The 23,308-nt window shown below is 47.7% G+C and overlaps 1 protein-coding gene across 1 annotated transcript in view; it reads left to right on the top strand.

The window, feature by feature from the left end:
- The first annotated feature begins 7,410 nt into the window (after nucleotides 1-7,410).
- The window catches only part of bent (projectin protein bent), a 67,830-nt gene continuing 51,932 nt past the window's right edge, over nucleotides 7,411-23,308 (top strand). The window contains exons 1-15 of the mRNA XM_017907230.1: nucleotides 7,411-7,870; nucleotides 12,986-13,523; nucleotides 13,804-13,825; nucleotides 16,179-16,341; nucleotides 16,423-16,564; nucleotides 20,084-20,307; nucleotides 20,398-20,803; nucleotides 20,897-21,069; nucleotides 21,148-21,318; nucleotides 21,406-21,485; nucleotides 21,568-21,733; nucleotides 21,952-22,113; nucleotides 22,386-22,559; nucleotides 22,754-22,804; nucleotides 23,090-23,107. Coding sequence (XP_017762719.1) covers nucleotides 13,211-13,523; nucleotides 13,804-13,825; nucleotides 16,179-16,341; nucleotides 16,423-16,564; nucleotides 20,084-20,307; nucleotides 20,398-20,803; nucleotides 20,897-21,069; nucleotides 21,148-21,318; nucleotides 21,406-21,485; nucleotides 21,568-21,733; nucleotides 21,952-22,113; nucleotides 22,386-22,559; nucleotides 22,754-22,804; nucleotides 23,090-23,107 — 2,265 coding nt within the window. The 5' untranslated portion in view covers nucleotides 7,411-7,870; nucleotides 12,986-13,210. The remainder of the gene's footprint in view (nucleotides 7,871-12,985; nucleotides 13,524-13,803; nucleotides 13,826-16,178; nucleotides 16,342-16,422; nucleotides 16,565-20,083; nucleotides 20,308-20,397; nucleotides 20,804-20,896; nucleotides 21,070-21,147; nucleotides 21,319-21,405; nucleotides 21,486-21,567; nucleotides 21,734-21,951; nucleotides 22,114-22,385; nucleotides 22,560-22,753; nucleotides 22,805-23,089; nucleotides 23,108-23,308) is intronic.

Below are 23,308 nucleotides of genomic sequence, written 5' to 3'. Positions count from 1 at the left end.
ACAAACGAACCATCGTCGTAATGTTTTATTTCGCACAACAGATTTATATCGCCGACCGTCGATATATATCACTCGCCCGAGACAGTTTACGATACTGTATTGAAATTAAAAAGCAAGCGAGTGTACTGCTGGCTAATTTAAAACTATAAACTGTATCTCGTGATTTTGAAATTTTTACTTTTCCACGCGAACTATTGCACCGATTCCTTGAAATGTATATAAATGCTCTGAATAAGAGTTAACTACACACATTGTTACGATTATTGCACATGTCCAATGTATCTTGTAAGCGTAACTTTAAGCATTATGTTTGACGACAAGACTTAGTTGTACGTTGTTCATCTGATTATGTTCATTTACGTACATGTTTGTATAAATAGTATTGTACGTATACATTTTACGTTCTTTTCTGCAACCTTCCTTCGCCATTCCTCCATGGACTCTGTTATTCTAACGACAGTGATCATTCTCGAAAAGTATAGATTTTGTCGTATCACGGTTTACGATACAATTAAGAATATAATTTGACTTTTTGCTAACAGACATTTTATTTTATATGATCTGATATCCACTCGAGCATTTAACGAAAGATTTCGTCGTAGGTTACTACGTGAAACTTACGCGTGTATTAATTTTACCATTGGAACGAGTAACTATGATCACCCAAAAAGATAAACTCGTCGCTTTGTTAAACATTGAGTCTCGTTTTTCGAAAATCGATTTTGCAAAACATGGTGGTTTCGTTGTGCCATCTATGATACGACTCTCCAAACCGATAAAACATAAGTCGATAAAACAGACATCAATAAGACAGACCTCTGTTTTACCACACATTTTTATATTAAAATATAAAACGTTTGCGAAGAAACCAAAATTACTGACTTACCATTTGCAGATAACGTTGTTTCATACATTATCGACGAACGGCAAGTTGGGAAACGCACGAATTAAACTAACAAGCTTGGATATTAATAACGAATTTGGATAATATAGAAGTGGTAGGAATAATGGGGCTGTATGGGGCCGACACTGTAATCGCAAACGACATTTTCGGATGAATTATAATTTTTATTTTATGCAACTTTAAATAAATAATTTTGAATGTTACGAGATACTCTTATATTTTGAGAAACTCGTTAATTGGAATACGGTAATCTTATCTTATACTTTATTCGTAGTTTCAGTGTCGCATTTATCACAGATAATCGTCCACGATTTTATTCAATGTTGGATCGGTAACGTTGAAAGTGACACTAGAATGGTATAGCGTATTCGAATTTTCGAGATGAAAGCCAAACGTACGATATATATATCTTTTGCATTTCGGCTTACCACCATTACCATATTTGATTTTAATTCCTACCACTAGAGGCTTTGTCAACTTATTCCGTATCGAATCGGTAATGTTGGAAGTGACCAAAACATGCTAAGATTTTAACTCTAGAGGCCTCAAACTTTGTGATAAAAAAATGTATTTTAATAAATTTATAAAAAGTTATATTAAAACTTTTCTCAAGCACAGTTCTTACGATCATTTGATCATCGTGCTGACTTAATCGTAACTCGAGATAAGTTGTATTTATTTCTACAGTGAAAAAATGTTGTTTGGACAAAGAGTAAAGTCGATAACAAATTGATCATTACAGAAACGTTAATACCGAAAACGCGTAGAGTATGTGCAACGTATATCGCTGATAATTTCCTGATTTTTGTGTCCGTAACAATCACGTATCATCATATTTTTACATATGTACATAGTTTACTTCGTTTTCACGCATAGTTTCTCTACTGGTATTTCGATTTGTACGAGTTCCAAATTTTATTTATATGTTTTGAAGGGACCATCGCGAAAAGTTGTATTACAGGGGAAAAAGCTTGGCGTACATATTTTCGGAATAGTATAACGACAGTTAACGGTGGCAGTAAAGGGATAGGAGTAGATGGCGAAGGTTAGCAGACGAAGAAGAGAATAAATTAGCGGAAAATTAATAACGGCGAAGCGAATCGGCGATAGGATGAAAAAGTGATGGAAGAAGCGTGCAACGCAGATTCTTTGGGCGATAAGTGTAAGCAAGAGAGCAGAACGGAATTGAGCGTAGCGCGAGTGAGAGAGAGAGCGCGAGGCGGACATATATGGTTGCGGGGTCCGAAATGCTCTCAGGTTACGCCGACGGCGCTAGCCGTTTTCACGATGATATTTGCTCTCCTTGTTCCTCCAACTTTTCTCTCTTTCTCTCTCCATCTCTTTCTCTCTCTTCATCCTCCCCTTTCTCTGTCTCCCTTTTTCTCTATCTTTCTCCTTCCCTCTTCTTTTCTTTTTCAAACTCGCGCGTATACACTCGCACATCTCGGTCCAACTCCTCTATGGTCTTTCTCTTTCCCACACGACGATTCGCGATCTCGGTCGTTCGTATGCACGCAGAAATCGCATTTTCTTCGTCGCGCCACGACCAAAAATACCAATGGTCGTGCAGCCATGGGTGAAAAGGAGAGAGAACTACAGCAGCGCCATCCATGCGACGAAGACGGTAGTACGTAGCGCGGCGTGTCGTCGCGATGTGGCGCGAGAGAAGGGGAGAGGTTCTCGTTATTTCGAGATTATCGGGGATTGCCTGTTTTTTGGAATCGTGCCGATCGTCTCATCCACTCTCGATATCGAGTCGGCTTTTCGATCTCGTTACGCGTTACCCACGAGTATAACGTAGCCGCGAATCGTCGCTGTAGACGTGCCCGACCAACGAAAAGATAGGTTAACCGCGTAGCGAGACCGATCGAAAGTCGATATCGCGAGTTACGATCTACGATAGTTTGCAACTTCCGAACGCCTATTTTCTCGTCCATCCGTTCCTATTACGATAAAATTGTCAAATCGCTCGGAGCATCGGTAAATAGTACGTGTCTGGGATATTAAGTAACCGCGTGGGAGTTTCGTGGTCTAAGAATAGAGGGACGAGAAATGCAGAATCGTGGAGTCTTCGTTTCCAGGTTTATCATTTTTATACGCGCTTTTATACTCGACAATTCGATTCTTCCACTGCTCCGCCTGGCCGAGAGTTTATTTCTCGAAGATGATGAAAGAGTTGCAATCGGAACGAGCGTAACGACATCGATCAAAATATCGAATTCCTCTCGACCATCGTCTCCCATTTTCTCGACGTTCCAACCTTCTTTTCCCAATCCCGGCTTACGAATATTTCCCTCCGATAACGTCTTACGTCAACCAGGCCTGTTTACAAGATTTCTTCTTCCCGAAATATTTGTCCGGTTCCCCTCGCGTCGAGGCGAGTATTCGAAATGGCGATTCCAGTGGGCCGCATGGTTATGACACTTGGAGATACTCGCTACAACCGTTGACGTTATTTTAACCCAGCACGATACGCGTTCACTGTGCTGCTTTCCAACGCGTTATTCGAAGATGCAATTTTTCCCGAAATAGACATCAGCTCGCTAAATAGAAGCTTCGATATACGCGACAAACACTTTGCAGACACTTTCGCGCTACAGCCATCTAACTATAACTAGCGGAAATTTGTAAACAGTGGATGCATGCGTGGAGTTAGACGCCATGCGTGCCATTGTCTACGAGACTTCCGCTAATCCCCAAGATAATTGCCGAATTTTCGCGATGGGAATTTTGAAGAAATAATTGCATCGCACGAATTTGCGGAGTTATTACGATCCCAGGAACGTGGTGGGCAGTGATTAGCGCTAACGCGAAGGAGAAAAACGTCGCACTGGTCAGCCACGCGCGTATGTAACCGCGCTGTGGATCGCGACGAAGAAGATGGTGGCTGTAGAAGGACTTCGCGACTGCAGGGCGAATCGAAAGGGGATCGTTTGCGATACGTGGCCGTACGCATAATAGGGGCCGGTATCTTGTCCTGTCCTCGCACTCATAACATCTATTTCCAGAACGGACCAACGACTAAGTTTAGATCGGCTGTTCCATATACTCGAGCCATTCGCCCACTCGGGTCCACTCGCTCGCAAGAAAATCCGATAAACGAACAAATAAGCGACTCGCGGCTACTCTTATCGTCCCTCTTATAGTCCCTTCGCTCTCCGGAGAAAGGCCGATTTTCCCTCTCGGGGATCGTGGTCCCCCGAACCAACCACGGCCACGAGTATCGTGCCGTTTGGCAATGTAAATTGCCAATGCAAATGCGCGGTTGTGCCACGTCGATGGTGGCATAAAGACACGACCGGCAGATAAACGCGACTCTGTATTTAGGTCGGTGGTGAGAAAGCGCAGCCTGTATTCCGACGAGATAAACAGATGCTTGTTTTTCGGACTCTGGATCCTCGGGCACGACGAGCATACTCGATGGATCGACAGCGCGATACGAGACGAGGTACTCTAGCTGAAAGCACTAGGAGGAAGCAGCGATCCCGCGTGTTCGGTTGCAACGTAATAAGCCGACAGAGTCACGGATCGCATTTATTTTTTCGCGTTTCGAGCTAAAAGCGAGGCGTCCTAAAAATATTTCCAGCATAAAGCGCGAGAAATTTTAGCGACGTGGTTCATTCGCTGCGAGTCTCTCTCTCTCTTTTCCTCTCTTTCTCGCGGTTACATGCACGTAGGAACGGAAGCGGAGGAGCGTGCTGTCTCGAGGCACGTCGAGCGCCTAAACCAGGTTGCGTCGTGGAAGCAACGTAACGCGCAATGAGTAATCCACGTGGCTTCTGGAAGATTTTCCCTGGTTTTCTCCGATTATTTTTAGGCGCAGGTCGCAAAGGGCAGAGCCAAGGATGTAACGGCGCTCCAGAGTATAGCGAGAAAAGTACGTCACGGTCGCAAAAGCCTGCGTTGTTACGCGCGCGTTCCTCGCCCGGTACGTGTCCGCGGCGATTCATCGGAATTAGCATGAGAACGCGATGCAGTTTCGACACTCGAGTGCCATTACCGTAAGGTAAACCTAGCCAGCTCAGCTCGCCGTGCTTCAACGTTCTCTGGCATTTTTCTCCTTTGACCGGCGTGTTTTCCTTTCCGCGAAACCGCCAAATTTACCTAGCACCGTAGATCTGCTTATTTGCCCACCGCCAAACCTCTATCCTTCTTCGTAAATCACCCTCAACATCCGATTCCATCCTACCGGCCTTCCATTCTCGATCGTTCCAGTCCGGCTTTCACGGTCGCCAGCCGTGGATCACGGATACGCGAATAGACCCGATGTTGCGTTTCCCTGACAAAGTCTCTCTCGGTATTTCCCCCCGCACTCTTTCTATCCCGATTCTTGTTCATAGTCGAGAACCTGCTCCCCGAAACGCTACTCGAGATTCCGCTCTATTTTCATATCCTCCTCGTTAATAACCTATGACACGTTTTGACAAATTTAGCGAGACATCATCGGAATTACGTTGACACGTTCCTGTCCGTACACGGTAAAGCTAAAAACAATCGAGCGACGGATTCGGATCAACGTCGACCAGCGGAAGGTCGAGGAAGCCGATAGGACATTCTCGGGACTATTATTCATCTAGCATTTGCGACACCTCGAAGTATTCGAGGATACGCGCGAATTGCTCGGATTTGCGGGATTCCAGGCAGCCGCGATCGCGATCGACGAAAGACGCCGATTCGTCACCGCGAGGAAAAGGGTCGGTGAGGTAATATTAAGGTGGATCGACTTTGTGGATATCCGCGACGTGGAACAGTGGAAGCGCGAGTGTTCAGGTCGTTAGGTATAGATTCTAATACGCAAAGATAGATTCAGCGGTGAGGGGCGATCGTGTATATTTAGAAAAGTGCTCGGCTTGCCAGAACCGAGAGAGACTCGTATCTCGACACCGCATGCGAGATTTCTCCTTCGAGCTTTTCCTCTTTATCCTTCTCGCCGTGTCTTGTTTGTTACCCTCGTCCAGAACGTATCGCAACGTTTCGAGACGCGCGTCGAAAAATCCCTGGTTTTCATTTCAGATCCGGGATCGTCGGTCCTTCCGGTCTTTCCGCTCGATGGACCGCGAAGTTTCTCTGAAAAGATGCTGTCTCGAATTTTGTCCTAGCTCCCGAATTTTCTTTCACGCTACTCGCGATTCGATTCCAGAATTCGATCGGGTTTCCAGCACGAGAGAGAAAAATCGGAGAGGCAGAGTAGAGAGAAGATGGCGAGATGTTCTATCGAATGTCGATACTCGCGAGGCTGGATTCGCGTGGAAGAGGCAGCTCGACGAAAGGAGAGTAAGAGGAAACGTAAACTGTATTAGTCAGAGGAGAAATCGAAGGAAATTCGAGGAGATATCGACACGGCGCACTCGATCGAAGTTTTGAAAGCTGGCCAAAAATGTCTCATAGAAGTTCGAATACCTCCCAGAGCCGAGCGTGTCCGCGAGCCGAGCCGATCCGCGAATCGAGTCGAATCGAAGGTGCTATCCCGAAAACGCTATGCACGGGGAAAAAAGGGCGGATCGGTGGTCGGATCTGCCGATGCGACCGGAAAACTTATTTTCGTCGAGAACAGTGGCCAAGACCCACTTCTTCTCCTTCGCGCGATGTTCTATTTCCTACCACTGTTAATATCTTTCTACTTTTGTTCAGCCATCGAACCTAACCGAATTCTCCACCCTCCACGGTCCAAGAACGATTAATCGCTCGGCCTCTAACCGACGAGACATTGGCGCTTAATCGGATACATCGATACGCCCTGGGCTCGATACGATACTTTGGCGGTATTCGAAGATAAGAATAAGCATAAAGTTGCTACACGCGGTCTAATTTCGATCCGAGGACGTCAACGAAAAATTCTCGCACGCTCACTTCTCCGACGTTCCGTCATCCGGCTAAATTAGTTGCAGCAGCAATTAACCTGCTATAAGGTCGTTTATCTTTTCCCTTCTCCCCTCCGGCCCGCTGCTAACGGCAGCAATGCCGTTACACTTCGCGGACGAATCGGTAGACGGAGATCGAGAAAGAAGCAAAGGGGAAAGATGGAAAATTCGCCTGACGCGAAGGACGACGGGATCCGTCGTGAGGGTGAACCGGTCCGCGAGGATCGATCATTCGGTGCGCATTCGGTCCGCTTGTTATTTTCGCACGGCGGTTTCAACCTCATCGGTGGCGAATACCTCGATCCCCACTAATTACGAGGTTTCAAGTTCAATAGCAACGGAAGTGCCAAGAATAAGGGTAGGACGAGGAATAGCGCAGACGCGAGGGGTGGAGGATGATTGGATAGGATAGGTGGGCGGAGGATGGAGCAAGGGGTGCGCGGTGGCAACGAGCAGACGGGGGTGCGGATCCTGCGCGATCGGGGGGGAAAATCGAGCAGGACCCCGGTTGGCCTGACAGTGTCAGGAGTCAGCCTCGAAATTCGGCAGCGTAGGCGTGGCAGGGTGGGGGGTTGAGGGAGAAACGGTTATCGTGGAAGTCGCGCCGACGCAGAGGTGCTGGTCTCGACGTCGAGGTGTCACGGCGATATTTCGTGCGGTTAGTTGGCGCGCGGGGCCCCGGTGACTGGGACGGCCAAGACAGGCGCTCCGTATAAAAGGAGAGACAGGAGACAGGGCCTAACGAACAGGATATATTCTAAACGGAGCGACGACCACACAGTGACGACGACCACGACGAAGACGATCGAATATTAAAGAAATTTATATTTCTCTCATCTTTCTTTCCGCCTTTTTCATTTCTCTCTCTCTCTCTCTCTCTCTCTCACTCACTTCTTTTTCACTTTCGTTCGCGGCCTGCATTTCGCTTCGACTTTCGAGAATCAAAGTGCGCGAACCGCGTGTACGAGCCGCGAGCTCGACCCACGGAGGAGCTCAGGATCAACGTTAAACTCGCCGAGGAATCCAGGATTTCCACTGTCCACGGGGGACCACCACGGTTCTTAATTGCCTCCAGTTTATTCGGATATTTCACCGCTCGCATCAAGTAAGTTTTCCTCTTTGACAGACTGGATTCTTGATCGAGAGAGGGTATACGAGCGAGCACGCGAACCTGCGAAAATTCGACCAAGTACATAGTGCGCCCTTCCCTTTCACCCTTTACGCCGTCTCCTCTCTTCTTTCTCTCTTTCTTTCCAATCTTCCATCTTTCTCTTATCCTTCGTCGATATCCCTCGTCGTACGACGTTTGCTCCTTTCTCTATGGTGAATCGTGGGTGCTTTTGGTGCTTCAGTGCTTCGAAGTGTTACGTTTCGTTCGCGGGCACACGAGCAAGTGTCGTACTCGTTCGTATTCCCTTGGAGATCGTTGGATCAGGTGCGTAACCACCCTCTCGATCGGACGATTCTTCGATCCTTGTGCGCGTGGCAATTTCGCTAATTTCACCGGAAGACACGCGGGGTTCGAAGGTTGCGAGTCGAGTGCGCGAGCAACGTAACGCGCGAGTGGTATCGGTCAACGATTACCGGTCTCTAGCCCCTTAGGCACGCGTGGATCCATCGGGGCGCTGGATTCTCCAGTCGATCGCGAGGATCGTCGCGACGACCTTGACACCCGTGTCGTTTCGAGAGAGAAACAATGTCATAGGACGAGGGGGCGTCAAGGTCCCGACGAGCAGATTTCATCGGGTGTAACGTTCGATCGGAAGCAATTTCTCTCGTTCATCGTCGAAACGATCGTCTAGCGTCTTGGTGACTAATTGCCACGAGTCTGCTCGCGTCCAACCACTAAGAACTATTCGTAGACTACTATCTAGGTATCTAGGCTCGAAGTCTGCTTATTTTTAGCAAGGCGTAACGTGAGGAGGAACGGTTCGTCGCCTCGTTACACCGTCCGACCATCCTTCCAACCATATTTTTTCGCTCTTTCTCTTTTCGCCCCCTTTTTTCGCATCAGCTGATTCATCGTTCATCCTTCATTTCGTCGGGGTTACGACGCTCGCAACGCGCGTATCTCGACGAGAAGGGTGGAAGAGGGAAAAGATGGAGCGACCTGTCAAAAATTCCTCGCCGATCTTTCCACTGGATGCGTAATTTCACGGTATTTATAAATTTCATGGTCGGCCAACCCGAAAATTACACCTGTTGATTGTCAGGCCTCGTTCAAAATTAGCCCCGATGACTAATTCATTGTTTTCGCGGTTGCCCGTCATCGTTGAAACCCGAGGATTCGTATATCGTTCGCCTGTTTCTTCTTTTTTAGACCGATTGACGTTGGTCGTTAGCTGTATCTCTGACAGCGAGCTTCGAGGATGCATCATAACGCCGCTCGGCATTGCTTATCCGTTCGATAGGTCGCTGCTATAAATACGCGCGTATAATTTTCGTCGCTCGGTTTTCTCTGTCCTCGAGGGAAGAAAAGATTTCGGTGGTGCACGATTCGTGTCGCTATGGATTTGAGTCAGTGCACGAAAATAGACGTTGCGACAAGCGCGACGCGGAGAAAATAGTGGTATAGACGGAAGAAGAGAGCGACGGAAGGCATGCCTCGACCAATAATTATAACTTCTAGGTCGAATTTAGCGCGCTTGCCGAGCTTACGCGGTATTAGCCCCACGATGACTTAATATCCTTTCTTCGCTCGTAATCCGAAACGTGAATCATTGCCTCGTGACGGGACTATTCGAGCGACGAACTTTTCTCGCCGCTTGGCTCCGAGATCTCGCTTCATCCCTCTTCTATACCGTCCTCTAAACCGTCGCAGGAATCCGCGGATCCGTTTCCAAGAATCCGCGTTGCTCGACAGTAATTGCCACGAGTCTGCTCGCGTCCAACCACTAAGAACTATTCGTAGACTACTATCTAGGTATCTAGGCTCGAAGTCTGCTTATTTTTAGCAAGGCGTAACGTGAGGAGGAACGGTTCGTCGCCTCGTTACACCGTCCGACCATCCTTCCAACCATATTTTTTCGCTCTTTCTCTTTTCGCCCCCTTTTTTCGCATCAGCTGATTCATCGTTCATCCTTCATTTCGTCGGGGTTACGACGCTCGCAACGCGCGTATCTCGACGAGAAGGGTGGAAGAGGGAAAAGATGGAGCGACCTGTCAAAAATTCCTCGCCGATCTTTCCACTGGATGCGTAATTTCACGGTATTTATAAATTTCATGGTCGGCCAACCCGAAAATTACACCTGTTGATTGTCAGGCCTCGTTCAAAATTAGCCCCGATGACTAATTCATTGTTTTCGCGGTTGCCCGTCATCGTTGAAACCCGAGGATTCGTATATCGTTCGCCTGTTTCTTCTTTTTTAGACCGATTGACGTTGGTCGTTAGCTGTATCTCTGACAGCGAGCTTCGAGGATGCATCATAACGCCGCTCGGCATTGCTTATCCGTTCGATAGGTCGCTGCTATAAATACGCGCGTATAATTTTCGTCGCTCGGTTTTCTCTGTCCTCGAGGGAAGAAAAGATTTCGGTGGTGCACGATTCGTGTCGCTATGGATTTGAGTCAGTGCACGAAAATAGACGTTGCGACAAGCGCGACGCGGAGAAAATAGTGGTATAGACGGAAGAAGAGAGCGACGGAAGGCATGCCTCGACCAATAATTATAACTTCTAGGTCGAATTTAGCGCGCTTGCCGAGCTTACGCGGTATTAGCCCCACGATGACTTAATATCCTTTCTTCGCTCGTAATCCGAAACGTGAATCATTGCCTCGTGACGGGACTATTCGAGCGACGAACTTTTCTCGCCGCTTGGCTCCGAGATCTCGCTTCATCCCTCTTCTATACCGTCCTCTAAACCGTCGCAGGAATCCGCGGATCCGTTTCCAAGAATCCGCGTTGCTCGACAGCTCTTTCCTCTCCGCGACATCTCGAGAGGAGCGTGAAAATCGCCTCGCGATCGCTCCTCTCCTTTCTCACTTCTCGAATAAACAGCCCCACATCGTTCGCGAACGATATTTTCGTCTTGTCATTGCTAAACGGTGCTTCATTCATTCCATGCTTTTTATAACCGCGTGTACATTGTGCCACTTGTTATTGGGTCAGTCTGTCATCGAATATATTACATCGCGGAGGAGACAATAAAATTATGCCAAGTCGTCGGGGGCGAAAATATTGAGACATCGCGTGCCGAGGTAAACACCTGTTGGTCCATCAATCGTCGCGGCCATCTTCTTTCTAGAGTGGAACATAAAATCGCCCCTCTCTACACCCTTCTCGATATTTTTCTTCCCAAAGACCGAGCATTACCTTCGAGATAACGTCGATCAAGGTTCCCTCGATCTCTACCATTCGCAAAAATTCGAGTACATCTCGTTCCAAGTACGGACTATTTTTAAATCGGTCAACCGCGACCTTCGATCTAGGTGATTGCCAAACCGTACCCATCGAATCGATGCGCGATCGTTAACATCTCGATTTCGTCGCGATCCACCATCCACGGATCCGTTTCTCGCGATCCAGGATCGAGCGACTTTGCGTTTCGTCCCGTTCCTCGAGGGAAACCTTCGGAATCGGAAATAAGCTTGGACCGCGGCGCGACATCGCGCTGAAACGTCCCTTTCGATCTTCGGTCATTCCCTTCTTCACTTGGCACGCGTAGAACTCTCCTGTCAAAAGTGTATCTCGAACAAAGAGCAAGGAACTCGCCGTTTGGAAAGGTCGACTCTGATCTTAATTTCGGTGAGCGAGTATCGAGGTCGCTAACCCAGATCGCTTTTCCCCAAACTCGTCACCGATCTTCTCAAAGATCAAAGGTTATCGAGGTCGCTAACCCAGATCGCTTTTCCCCAAACTCGTCACCGATCTTCTCAAAGATCAAACTCAAAGATCTTACCTCTCTTTCTATCACTCGGATCGTGTCGACGCGTTCGCGTTCTCGCGTCGAGTTTGGCTGCATTTCCTCGGGAAAATTATTGCGATCGAACGGAATGGAATGGAACGTAGTGGAATGGAAGGGAAGAGGATCGTAGTCGGGCTACCACGTTGACGAAGGTGAAAACGAAGCGCAGGAAAGGAACAGAATGAGAACGGGTGTTACGAAGCCTAGTAATCTTAGGAATGTTTCGAGGCTCGTTGCCAAGTCTTACCGTGACGTTATAACACTTGGTGCATTCGTTCTGATTTGCGTTTCTTTAGTCCATCGGACTTTGCATTGCTCGCCGCGCCTCTTCGCTGACATTCGAATAATCGCGCTTAGGCATCGCGGCATATATTTAGCACTCCCAGCGACGATGTTTTCGAGAACGTTGCGTTAATATCTGTGAAATATGGTCGGACGGTGGTTGAACGGTTGTCTGGATCGTAAATCCTTTTGCCGTTGGTTGTTGTCCCAGCTGGCGTCGAGCAAATCTGCCTCGCCGTAAAATTGCAATTTTTCTTTTCGCCAGCCTTCCGAGAAATTTCTTTCAATTCGCCAGCCACGTCGTGAATCAAACGCGAGCGTTTTCGCTATTAGATGCCAAACATAATAACCGATTACCAAGATAACTGGTTCGACTATTTCCGAGCCAAGAGTCGCATTAATAATAGAGGCGTTGCGTCATTATTCGGCCTTGGACGTGTTGGAAAATCCTGAAAATCCACCTTTGGAGTCTCGGATTCCACCGTTCCATCCGCGAGCATCGTTCGCCGATCGAATCGGCGCCACGATTTTCCGACCATCCGTTCTCGCGATCGGTGCCTATCCTCGCGATTCTCCGTTCGTTCCAGAGGCACGCTTCGACGCTAAAATACTCCTAAAGATCGGAGGGAAGGAGGAAGAGGAAATCGGAGAGCAGCCGAGATATCGCAGACACAAACGCTCTTCGTCGAATTACATAAAGATCTATTTTGAATTTCTCAGCCGCGATATATCGTATCGTGGATTTGGATGTAACGCTTGAAATATAATAATTTGGCTCGTGTTACTCGAGCCCCCGAAATCGGAGACTCTTCTCGTATCTTCTTCCGTCCAACTCGATCTCCGTCGGACGATCAATCTTCCGAACGCTTAGTAGCTAAGTGGCAAAGAGGAAAATCGTTGCTCGCGCGCGTTCGTCGGACGACAAGTTATCGGATAGAATAGCGGATAGAATAGCGGATAGAATAGCGGATAGGATAGTAGGATAGTAGGGAGGAGGCGAGTTCTAAGAAAGAAACGATCTCTGAAAACGGCAGGTCCGAGGAGGATCGCGAGCAGCGAGAGGAGGAGAGCATCGGTTGGATGGTGCCGCGGGTCGGCGCCGTTTGAACCGATCGGAAGCAGAGATAGGGCAGGTTTTCTCGGGAAGCAAGGAAGGAAAGGAAAGAGCGAGGAAAGCTCTCGATCCCGAAGGCGAGAGGGTGGCGCGCCACCCGAGAAGTTCGCGGTAAAGGGAGGAGTGGCGAAGGCGACCCAACGCCATGGGGGTCGCCGACGATTTCGCGCCGAGCTTCACCCAGAAGCCGCAACTCAGGCAGGAGGACGACGGGAATCGACTGATCTTCGAGTGTCAACTGATCAGCTCGCCTAAACCCGAGATATCATGGTACCGCGGCGAGACCGAGTTGAGTCCGGACGCCAGGACCAACTTCAGGATGCAGAGCATCGGGACCAACAAGTTCCTCGTGGTGCTGGAGCTCGACGACGTTATCGAGACCGACGCCGGCCTGTACAAGGTCAAGGCCAAGAACAAGATGGGCGAGGTCGCGGCTTCGATTAACCTGAATTTCAGCCGTGAGTACCTGGCGCTTGTCGCTACTTATTTTTTCCCCCTATCGCGCATTGCGTCACATTGCGCAACGCGTTACGCGTTACTTTAACGTTCGCCACCCGAAAGATTGTTCTTTTAATAGAAACGTTCTTGACCCTTTCGTTTTCGGTCTCGAACTCGGTGCGTGTCCTTATAACCGAAATACCGTCTTCCCCCTTTATCGCGTTTCGCCGTCTGCGTAACCCTTTTTCTTCCCGTTCAAACCGTGTCGACGTTTCGAAATAAAATTTCCTTATTTTCCAGCTGTCGATGAGCCTAGGGAGAAGTAAGTTCGACGATCGAATGCCTCTCGAAAGATGAACGTTTGTCGCTTCTCCAGGCTCTTTTTCCCTTTTCTTTCTTCTTTTCTCTATCTTTCTTTTACTTTTTCTTTTTCTTTTTCTTTTTCTTTTTATTTCGTCTCTTTAACGCTTCTTATATACTTTCTTCTCTACCTCTTCGTTCGCTTCGCTTACTATGCTTTCTTCTTTTTCATATGGCTTTAGCTGCGGAAGAGTCAGAAAGAGAAGGGTGAGTGATTTGCTCCGTCTCCGCGGATACCGCGCGATCCCTGCCAATGCCTTGCCAATTGCCTTGCGAATTGCTTGCGAATTGCCTTGCCGATGCATGCGTGTGTGACCAAACTTTCAATTTTTCTCATTCTTACGCTAACCGAGATCGGTGGGACACAGAGACGTCGGTGGCAGCAGGGGAGAGGCAACCGTAACGAAACTAGCAGTTTCGTCGATAATGTTTAGGTGCACGCATCGAATGCGGCTAACTAATAATAATCGTCGCGGAATGCTGGCTATTTTTGGCCACGTTCACGCGCGATCACGCGCGCTCGTCCGATAAGAGAAACAGACAACTACGGCTGTTCTAGCTGTCCGATCGCTCAGTTTTCTTCTTCTGCCCACGCATACGCGTCTGACTGGTCGACGTGGAAATAGAATCGAGAACCTCTCCTTCTCTATTTTCATTCTCCATCTCTCAACCGACCACGTTTCTCTGTCCAACGTCCGTCTATCTTCCACGCGTTCCGCGTCTACAGTTTTTCCCTCAAAACGTATTTACGTATGCGCGAGACAGCTTCGGGGTATTTACGATCTTGGCACATCCGATTCTTTCCGTTCGGCGCCTCTCCGCTAATTGCGGTCTCGTCTTACGAGATCGACGATTTGCCCGACAAAACGATGACCGATCTCCCTTTCCCTCGTCCGCGCGTTTCTCGACCACCCCTCGAGAATTCACGCGAATGCCGAATCTCCAAGGCAGGTAGAAATTGGGTCGAAAGTTGCTTGTTCGGGGCCATGACGAGGCGCCCGACGAGATGTTATATTTTCGGATCCGTTCGACAGACATGATTCCCGTGAATTTCTAAAAGTAACGCGAGCCTTCGACGCCCATACCTTTCCAAATATTCGCAGATTCCTTCCTCCCTCGCTCGCGTCCGTGATTTTCCTCCCCCGACCACCCCGCGAACCCTTTTTTCCCTTGCGAGAGTTTCGTAACGCGAACGAGGACGAATCGCGATCCGCGAGACGAATCGGCTAATCGACTATAGCGTGGAAGCCGGAGGAAACAGCTGCAGCCTACTTCTTTGCTAAAGTTAGTTTCGACGTTCCTCCCTTCTGCTACCGTTCTTTCCACTCGCGCCATCTTATTGGTTTTACACTTTGGAACGATCGCTCTCTCTCTCTCTCTTTTCTCTCCTATTCACTTTCGGCAAATTCCATAGCGGTAATCGCAAATCCGTTCCAACGAGAGCCATTACCACCGGCTAAGTACCATCATCCGGGTACCATCCCTCCGAGGTGTTTGATTTTTCTACGAATTTCGCTGGACGAGAGAGACTGTAAACGAGGCACTGTAAACGGGAGACCGTAAACGAGAGAGCGTAAACGAGAATTTAAACCGTACGACTGAACGACGTCGTAGCAGGCAGCTAAGAGAGCACATTAGACTTTCATAGTGTCACGCTTAGAGGAAACCCGAAGCGTGAAATGGCGTATGAACGAAGCGATATTTCGAAGGGAAATTTTGCACCGAGTCGGATGCAGGCTGAATGAAAATGGGGGTCGTTGAACCGAGCTTTCGGAGAGGCTCGTAGCAATCGAAGCGTCTCTAAAACCAACCATTAGAGGGTTCTCTTCCTGCTAGGTAACAACGAGGCCACAGTACGATACCGCTCATTCGTAGACCCACTGTCTAAACAAAACGAAAGTTACTACTGGCATCGGTTCCGCGGAATCACGCTAGATCCTGGGGCGAATTTAGCGCGTGCACAGTTTCTCTCTGTCCCGGCGAATTGCTTCCAACCTATGCCGCTCTATATAGACGCTATGGATACTTTCCTAACTCGTCGAAACAATAACGAAACGATAACGAAACATCCGCGCTCGCGAAAGTATCGCGTTGCGAGGTCTCGAGAGTTTTGGCTCGTCTGACCAAATACCGACCTGTCCCACTGATAATCGCACTGCGCCTGCTAACGTATGCTGCGAGACTGTGTTTATCGTAACGAGCACGACGATAGTCGATATTGTCCCAGCGTTTGCACGTGTGATTTGTTTTTCTTTCTCACCGACGAGACTCGCGCTTTTCCACCGAGTTTAAACTCTCATCCGCACTCGTCCTAGACAAATCGATGGAATCGCGCCAACTTTTGCGAAGAAGCCTGCAATCAGACAAGAAGACGATGGTAAACGATTACTTTTCGAATGTCGTATCACGGCTGATCCCACGCCAAAAGTAACGTGGTTTCACGATGGGAATATGGTCAAAGATTCACCGAGGCATAAGGTCAGTCTCCCGATCCTTCTGCACCTTTGTCCGTTCGCTCAAGCACCTATCCCGACGCTCATAGACGATGAAAAATTTCAGCTCACCGTCGACAAAGATGGCCACTCGTACTTCGCGACTCTGGAGATCAAAAACGTGACCGTTGAGGATGCTGGTAAATATAAGGTCACCGCGAAGAACGAGCTCGGCGAATCCAATGCCACTATTTCCCTAAATTTCGATAGTAAGTATAATAAAAGATCTGTTATGTTTGTCGCTGTCTACGTGTTCGATCATCGAACATCGACTTGTTTGCGTTTCTTCTACGTCTCGAGTGGGGATCGATCGCGATCGAAATTGCCTCGATCTCGGCACTCGTCGTTTCGCTCGGTAAAGAAGAAACGCGAACCGATCGATGATCGCCTAACTTCTCACTTTTCTCTGTCTTTACTAATTCGGGATGTATATCGGTGATCCTCTATCTTCGATTCTACGTCTCCGGTTTTCTTTCAGTCTCTTCTTCCCGTTTCTCGCCGTTTCCCCTTCTTCGACCTGCACACACACACTCTCTCTCTCTCTCTCTCTCTCTTTTATTCTTTATTTTTTCTCTTCGTTCACCTCACTCTTTTTTTTTTCTTCTCCATATTTTGTCTTCATCCGTACGTGTGACATTTATTTTTTAATGATTTATCTCGGTCGAGCAATGAGCACGTATCGATTGTCGGCTCGACGGAGCGACGATATACAGCCCAAAAAAGCGATTCTTTTAATACGAAAGGAACACTAAAAGCGAAAGGAGTTGTCAGGAGTTGGCATAGATCGAGAGCATAGATCGCAGATGAGACTATGATTAATCCGTAACGAAAAGCTGCTTGAATCACTGATTAATTTCGATTGGCATTCCACGCATCCGATCAGACTCGCTGCTACGGCTCGCGTAGCCGGAATCGACGATCTCGTCGATCGGATCATGATCTAGACGGATGAAATCGGTGCATGGGATGCGGGTCGCCTCATGCTGACGCTTCGTTAGGTTGCTACAGTCACGTACACTTTTCTTTCTTTTTTTCTCTTCATCGGCACAAACGGTGTTTTACGTGTGCATCACTGACGCAATATCGCGCGACACGAAAGCGATAGTAATCGATACTGACGTACGCAAATGTACGCGTGTGTTCGTCTCAGGTGTGTTTTAAGAGAGTAGCGACTAGATACTAAAAGAAACTCGATGGTAACAGAAGAAACGTGTGTAGATATACATACTTTCGATCACACTTATTCTTTAACTCGCTTAACCAATTGTCGCGCTTACTAAAGACTTTATGCACTGATAAACGTACGTGAAGCTTGTCTTCGTTGTAACAAACATGTGCACGAATAACAGAGAAAAGAGGACAAACGTAACACGTCGAGAAGGAAACGCTACGTCGCAAACACGTTACATACTCTTTGCACGTTCGTTGAAACACGCGGCGATCGCGCGGACGAAACAAGACAGGACAAGACGAGCCAGGAGAGAAAGGGTAACGCACAGGTTTAAAAAAAAAAAAAAAAAAAAAAAATAAAAAAAGAGAAAAAAGAAACTAATAGGAACGAATAAACGCAAGGACGGTAAATAAAGCAACCTAAGGTAGGAGATGTCGGTTTGATAGGCAAATCTGTTTCGAGGGAAAGTGATAAGCAAGTGCGAGCGGTTTTTAGAGAAAGCGGAAGATATAGCGGCACTTGGAATCGATACGTAGCTCTGACCTTGGATCGAAGGGCTTAAACCTTCCGCAACCAGACTGAGCTGTACGGTTGAGAACCGTGCGCTGGTTGCCTGGTCGCAAAGTACCAGATGCGATATAAGGGTGCGAAGGGATTAAGCGGCAGCAAAGATAATTTAAAAAGGATCTCGACACGTAGATCGTTTGTGTATGAACATAGGCGACGAGGCGCCCGTACCTGACGACGGTATTAAACCGACCTTCACCGAACGACCGGTGATAAGGCAATCCGACGACGGTAACACCATCACCTTCGAATGTCGATTAGTCGGCGACCCGAAACCGAGTGTCAAGTGGTAAGATTGCGTGCACGTCCACACTTAAGGAAGTACGTCCAGTCGAGACACGAGTATACAGAGTAAAACCGTACCTCGTAGTTCTCTCTCTCTCTCTCTCTCTCTTCACAGCATGCTCTTTCCATCTCTTTCTCTGTTTCTCATTCTCGCTCCCTGGATGAGCGAGAAAAGGAGAAAATTTCGCTAGAAATCGTAATCCCCTTAGAAAATCGTCCCGTACTTCCGATCGCGAGTCACCTTTCGAATGCACTCACGAACACGCGATGGTTTGATGGGCACGAATTAGGTATCACGGTACCGACGAGGTGAAAGAAGGCGGAAGATACAGCATGTCGTTGGAACTCGATCAGAAGCTGTACCACCTCGCGAGGTTAAAGATCGACAATGTGGCGAAAGGCGACGCCGGGGAATACAGAGCCCTGGCGAAGAACAAGCACGGCCAGGGTGTAGCCACGATTAACTTGAACTTCGAGGGGGGTGACAAGCTAAAGTATGCATCAACGATCCTTTGAGTCGCGGGTGCTCGTCGCGTCGCTGGATTCCAATCGAGAGACTTTCTTTTCCTTTTTCCGGCCGATTTTTTCCACCGCGATGGTAATGCAAAGTAACTTCGAGCTTTTCGAGGATCTCTAGCGACGCGACGAACCGCAGGACTCGAAGAACGAACGCGCAACTTGGTCTCCGACGCAGATTGAGTCTCCGCGTGACGGAGAGTCGATCCGAGTATCTGACGTGTCGATTTACGCAGAATACCAGACGGTAAACCACCGCGTTTCCCAAAGAAGCCAACTATTCGACAAGAAGGGGACGTGTTGATTATGGAGTGTATCTTGGAAGCACACCCGGTACCGGATATAACGTGGTACCAAGGCCAGAAACCGATCACCGACAGCAAACGCGTGAAGATGTCACGCAAGGCGACCGGAAAGGACACTTATTTGCTCACGCTCGAGATCTCGAATCCGACCAAGGCCGACGGCGGAAATTATCGATGCAACGCGTTTAACAACTTCGGCGAGAGTAACGCCAACATCTCTCTCAACTTCCAAGGCAAGTCCTCCACCATGCGACAGACAGTGCGACTCTCGTTGGCTCCTGCTCCTCTGTCTTCTCACTTTTACCACGCGAGCAAATATTTCTCTCAAACGGTCCACGATTTTCCGTATTTTTTTCCTTTTTTTTCGACAACTGGCGGGGAGCCGAACGAGACGGTCCCTCTGAAACTTCGGTCATTCACCTATCCTAGCACGTTTTTCTTATCGTACTCGGATCGAAAGATGATTCAAATAATTAAGATAATCGTCCGAAGAATACGTCCGGGTCATTCGCGTGTACGTACAGATAAGAACAAGTTTCAAGTTTCCACGCCGTGTCCAAGGGAAGGTAAGTGCATGACGATTGCGCTACCGCCAACTAATCGCAGAGTCCATCTCTCGTTGCTTCTGTAACTACGCAAATCCTCGGTCGAAATTCGACCGAGAGATGCTCGAGAATTCACAGCAGGATGGAAAAGTAGAAAACTGACATCATCGAACTTTACTAACGCCAAACACACCGAACCCTCCTCGACAGTTCGAACGCGACTCTCGTCGAAGTGGAATCTCGACGAGAGTCGCGGTTCGGCTGAGTCGCTTCCGTTCGCCACCGGCCGGAAGTCGACTCCCTAAATCACGACCCTGCTTAACCGTGGATCTTTCCAAGATGCAGAAGAAGGACCTGGTTTCGCACCGACGTTCGTCGAGAAACCCCGTATCATTCCAAACGAAACCGGTACCTTGATCACGATGAAGTGCAAGTGCAAGGCGAACCCGAAGCCGGAAGTCACGTGGTTCCGTGGGACCAATGTCGTCAAGGAATCATCCAAGATTTCGATCAAGACGAAAACCGTGGAGGAGGACGTGTACGAGTTGATCATGGAGATCAAGGTAACCTGTGCAAAATTTTACACCATGTTTTCTCGACGATTACGATTTTCGTCTCGAATAAAACGATCATCGAACGAATCCGTTTCGCAGGATCCCTCCGCGCCGGACGGTGGCACTTACAGGTGTCACGTGAAAAATGAATACGGCGAAAGTAACGCGAATTTGAACCTGAACATCGAGGCAGAACCCGAACCCGAAGGCGACGGACCGACCTTCGTGGAGAAGCCACGCATTCAATCCCAGAACCAGGGTAAACTCGTGATAATGGACTGCAAAGTGAAGGCGAAACCGAAACCCGAAATCGTATGGACCCACGCTGGCAAGGTGGTGAAGGAGTCCTCGAAAATTTCCATCAGCATCGTTCAAGAAAAGGAAGACATTTATTACATCAAGCTGACGTTGAACGATCCTGGCTCCGAAGACTCTGGCTTGTACAAATGCAACATCAAGAACGACCTCGGTGAACTAAACGCCAATTTGACGCTCAACGTCGAAAGTGAGTATCGAGTTCCTCGACATTCTACACCCCATTGTCTAACAGTCAACCGTGGTTAAATCCATTCAAACGGTTCCCGTTCAATCGTTTCAGTCGTACCCGTGATCAAGGAGAAGCCAAAGGTCGTGAAGATCGTGAAGAAGAAGACGGTGATCGTCGAGTGCCACGTGCTTTCCAAATTCTCGCCAGAATGCACTTGGTTCAAGGAATCCAAAGCCGTGAAAGAAGACACCAGGCACAAAGTTCACGTGGAGCAAGTGAAAGAGGTACGCGACAACGAAAAATCTATATTTTTGATTATTTTCGAATCGATAGATGGAAGCTAACCAACTTTTCGCTCGCAGGGAGAATTCGCCGTGAAGCTAGAGATCGAACAGGTATCAGCTTCCGACAAGGGTATATACAAATTAGTGGCCCGTAACGAGAAAGGAGAGGCAACGTCCCAAGTGGTGGAAGTGACGGACATTATGGAAGAGGGAGAGAAGCCCAAGATAGCATCCGGTTTGAAATCGGCGGTAACTTCTATACCAAATTTCTACTCGCTTTCCAACTATTCATCCAGCTTGTACCAAATTTCGAAACGTCTGTCTGTCGTATTTTAGACGATCGAGGAGGGCAAATCGATCGAACTTGTAGCTAGTCTCTCGAAGCTGGACCGCAAAGTTACCATTACGTGGTACAGGTAAACGAGTGAAACTTATTATCCCTCAAGGTTATCAATTTCCTTCCTATCGTTTACGCGTAACGGACCTTCGTCTTTTCAGAGATTCCACGCAAGTCAAAGCCTCCAAGGACATAATGATATCCTTCAACGGCACAGATATGAAACTGACCATCACGTCTGCTTCTACTTCGTACTCTGGAACCTACAAAGTTGTTGTCAGCAACGATTACGGCCAGGACGAGTCCTCTGCCCGATTAGTCGTCAAGGTAAGAAACTTCCAAGAAATCGAACGTACACTTGAACGTACGACTGTACCCTCCAATGTCACCAGTTAATCGTGATCCACGTTCAAAGTGTCACAGAGGATCTCACCCTCTGCCCCCTGTCGAGAATTCGTTCCAATATCAAATTCATAGTGATTGAGACAGATACATATATGTCCCTGAATGTTGCATGCATTTTCCTATTATCGTACGTATCGTAGAAAAAGGAAGAGAAGAAGGAGGAGGAGGAGGAGGAAGAGAAGAAGAAGAAGAAGGTCGAGAAGAAGGAAGAGGAGAAGAAGGAAGAGAAGAAAGAGGAGAAGAAGGTAGAGAAGAAGGTCGAAAAGAAAGAAGAGAAGAAGGAAGAAAAGAAAGAAGAGAAGGTAGCAAATTCTGTTATCCTATCGTTTCTTTGTTTAACCGGTTTTGTTTCCCTTTGCTATGCCCACCCTTTTGTCTGCCTGTAACGAACAATTATCCCTTCGTACACACCGAGCACACAAATTCTCACGAACACAGAGTTAAATTCGTTTCCGTCGAAGTCGAAGGAAAAGCGTCGCCGGATCGGGAAGAAAACTCATTTTTCCTTCGGTTACAATTTTTTCCGCGATAATTCGGCTGTTTTGAAACGCATTTCGATATTGCGATGCAAAAGGTAAAAAGCCCGATCTGGGACGATTACGAGAGAAGCGTGCCGGAGGAATCGGAGGAAGAGTATTCGGAGGAGGACGAGAACGAGGAGGAAGCGGTGAGTGTAATCGAGTCCAGCATCGCAGAGCCAATTGTCGAGGAAGCAGATTCGCAATCAGAAACAATTTCACGAGTAGAGGTACACGCACACACGCTACACGTATTTACACGAACACGTATATAATCTAGATTACCTTTTCACTCGACGAATTCTTTCGAGTCGATTAATTTTTTCTCGCCTTATCTAAAACGCGTCTACGCTATATTTTTACCAAGGACAATCTTTTTCGAAGCCCCAGAAATTGACCAAATTTTTTTCCAATCATTTTCAAGGATGTACCCGACAACCGACTGAACGGTATCGACAAACCAGGTTCCAGGAAGGTACGAATAATTTTTTTTTTTAATTTTGATACGAAACTCGAAGTTATTTTTCTCAAATCGTCGAATTTTCTTCACTTCACACGATATACATCTATGAGTACAAAGTGCTAAACCATTTTACCTGTCACGCGTACCCCCTATGGTTCCTCGTAGTCATCACGTTTGCGAATGCTTTGTGTCCCCCTATTATTTATTAAAAGGCTGCGGTAAAATACAAATGAAACGCAACTTCGTTGGAGAAAGTGATATCGATGCTAAACACGATCGTTTGTTTCTCTGTTTCAGAAACTGGAAGTTCTACAGGTAAGAAATATCGCATTTTTAATCCGAGTGAAGTATGCGACGAAGTATGCGCTCGAATTATCGGCTTATGGATTGCGAACAATTATTCTTTGCGGCTTTATCGGTACGTTTATCGGTTTTATCGAATAAACGAAAAGAGATAACGCATGTCGCTAATTGCAAAAGTTATTTTCAGCTTTTCTCAGAATGAACCACTCTTTC

This window comes from Eufriesea mexicana, unplaced genomic scaffold (assembly GCF_001483705.2).
Source record: "Eufriesea mexicana isolate 0111107269 unplaced genomic scaffold, ASM148370v2 scaffold7348, whole genome shotgun sequence".
NCBI lineage: Eukaryota > Metazoa > Arthropoda > Insecta > Hymenoptera > Apidae > Eufriesea > Eufriesea mexicana.
This window is presented reverse-complemented; position numbering and strand designations above follow the sequence as displayed.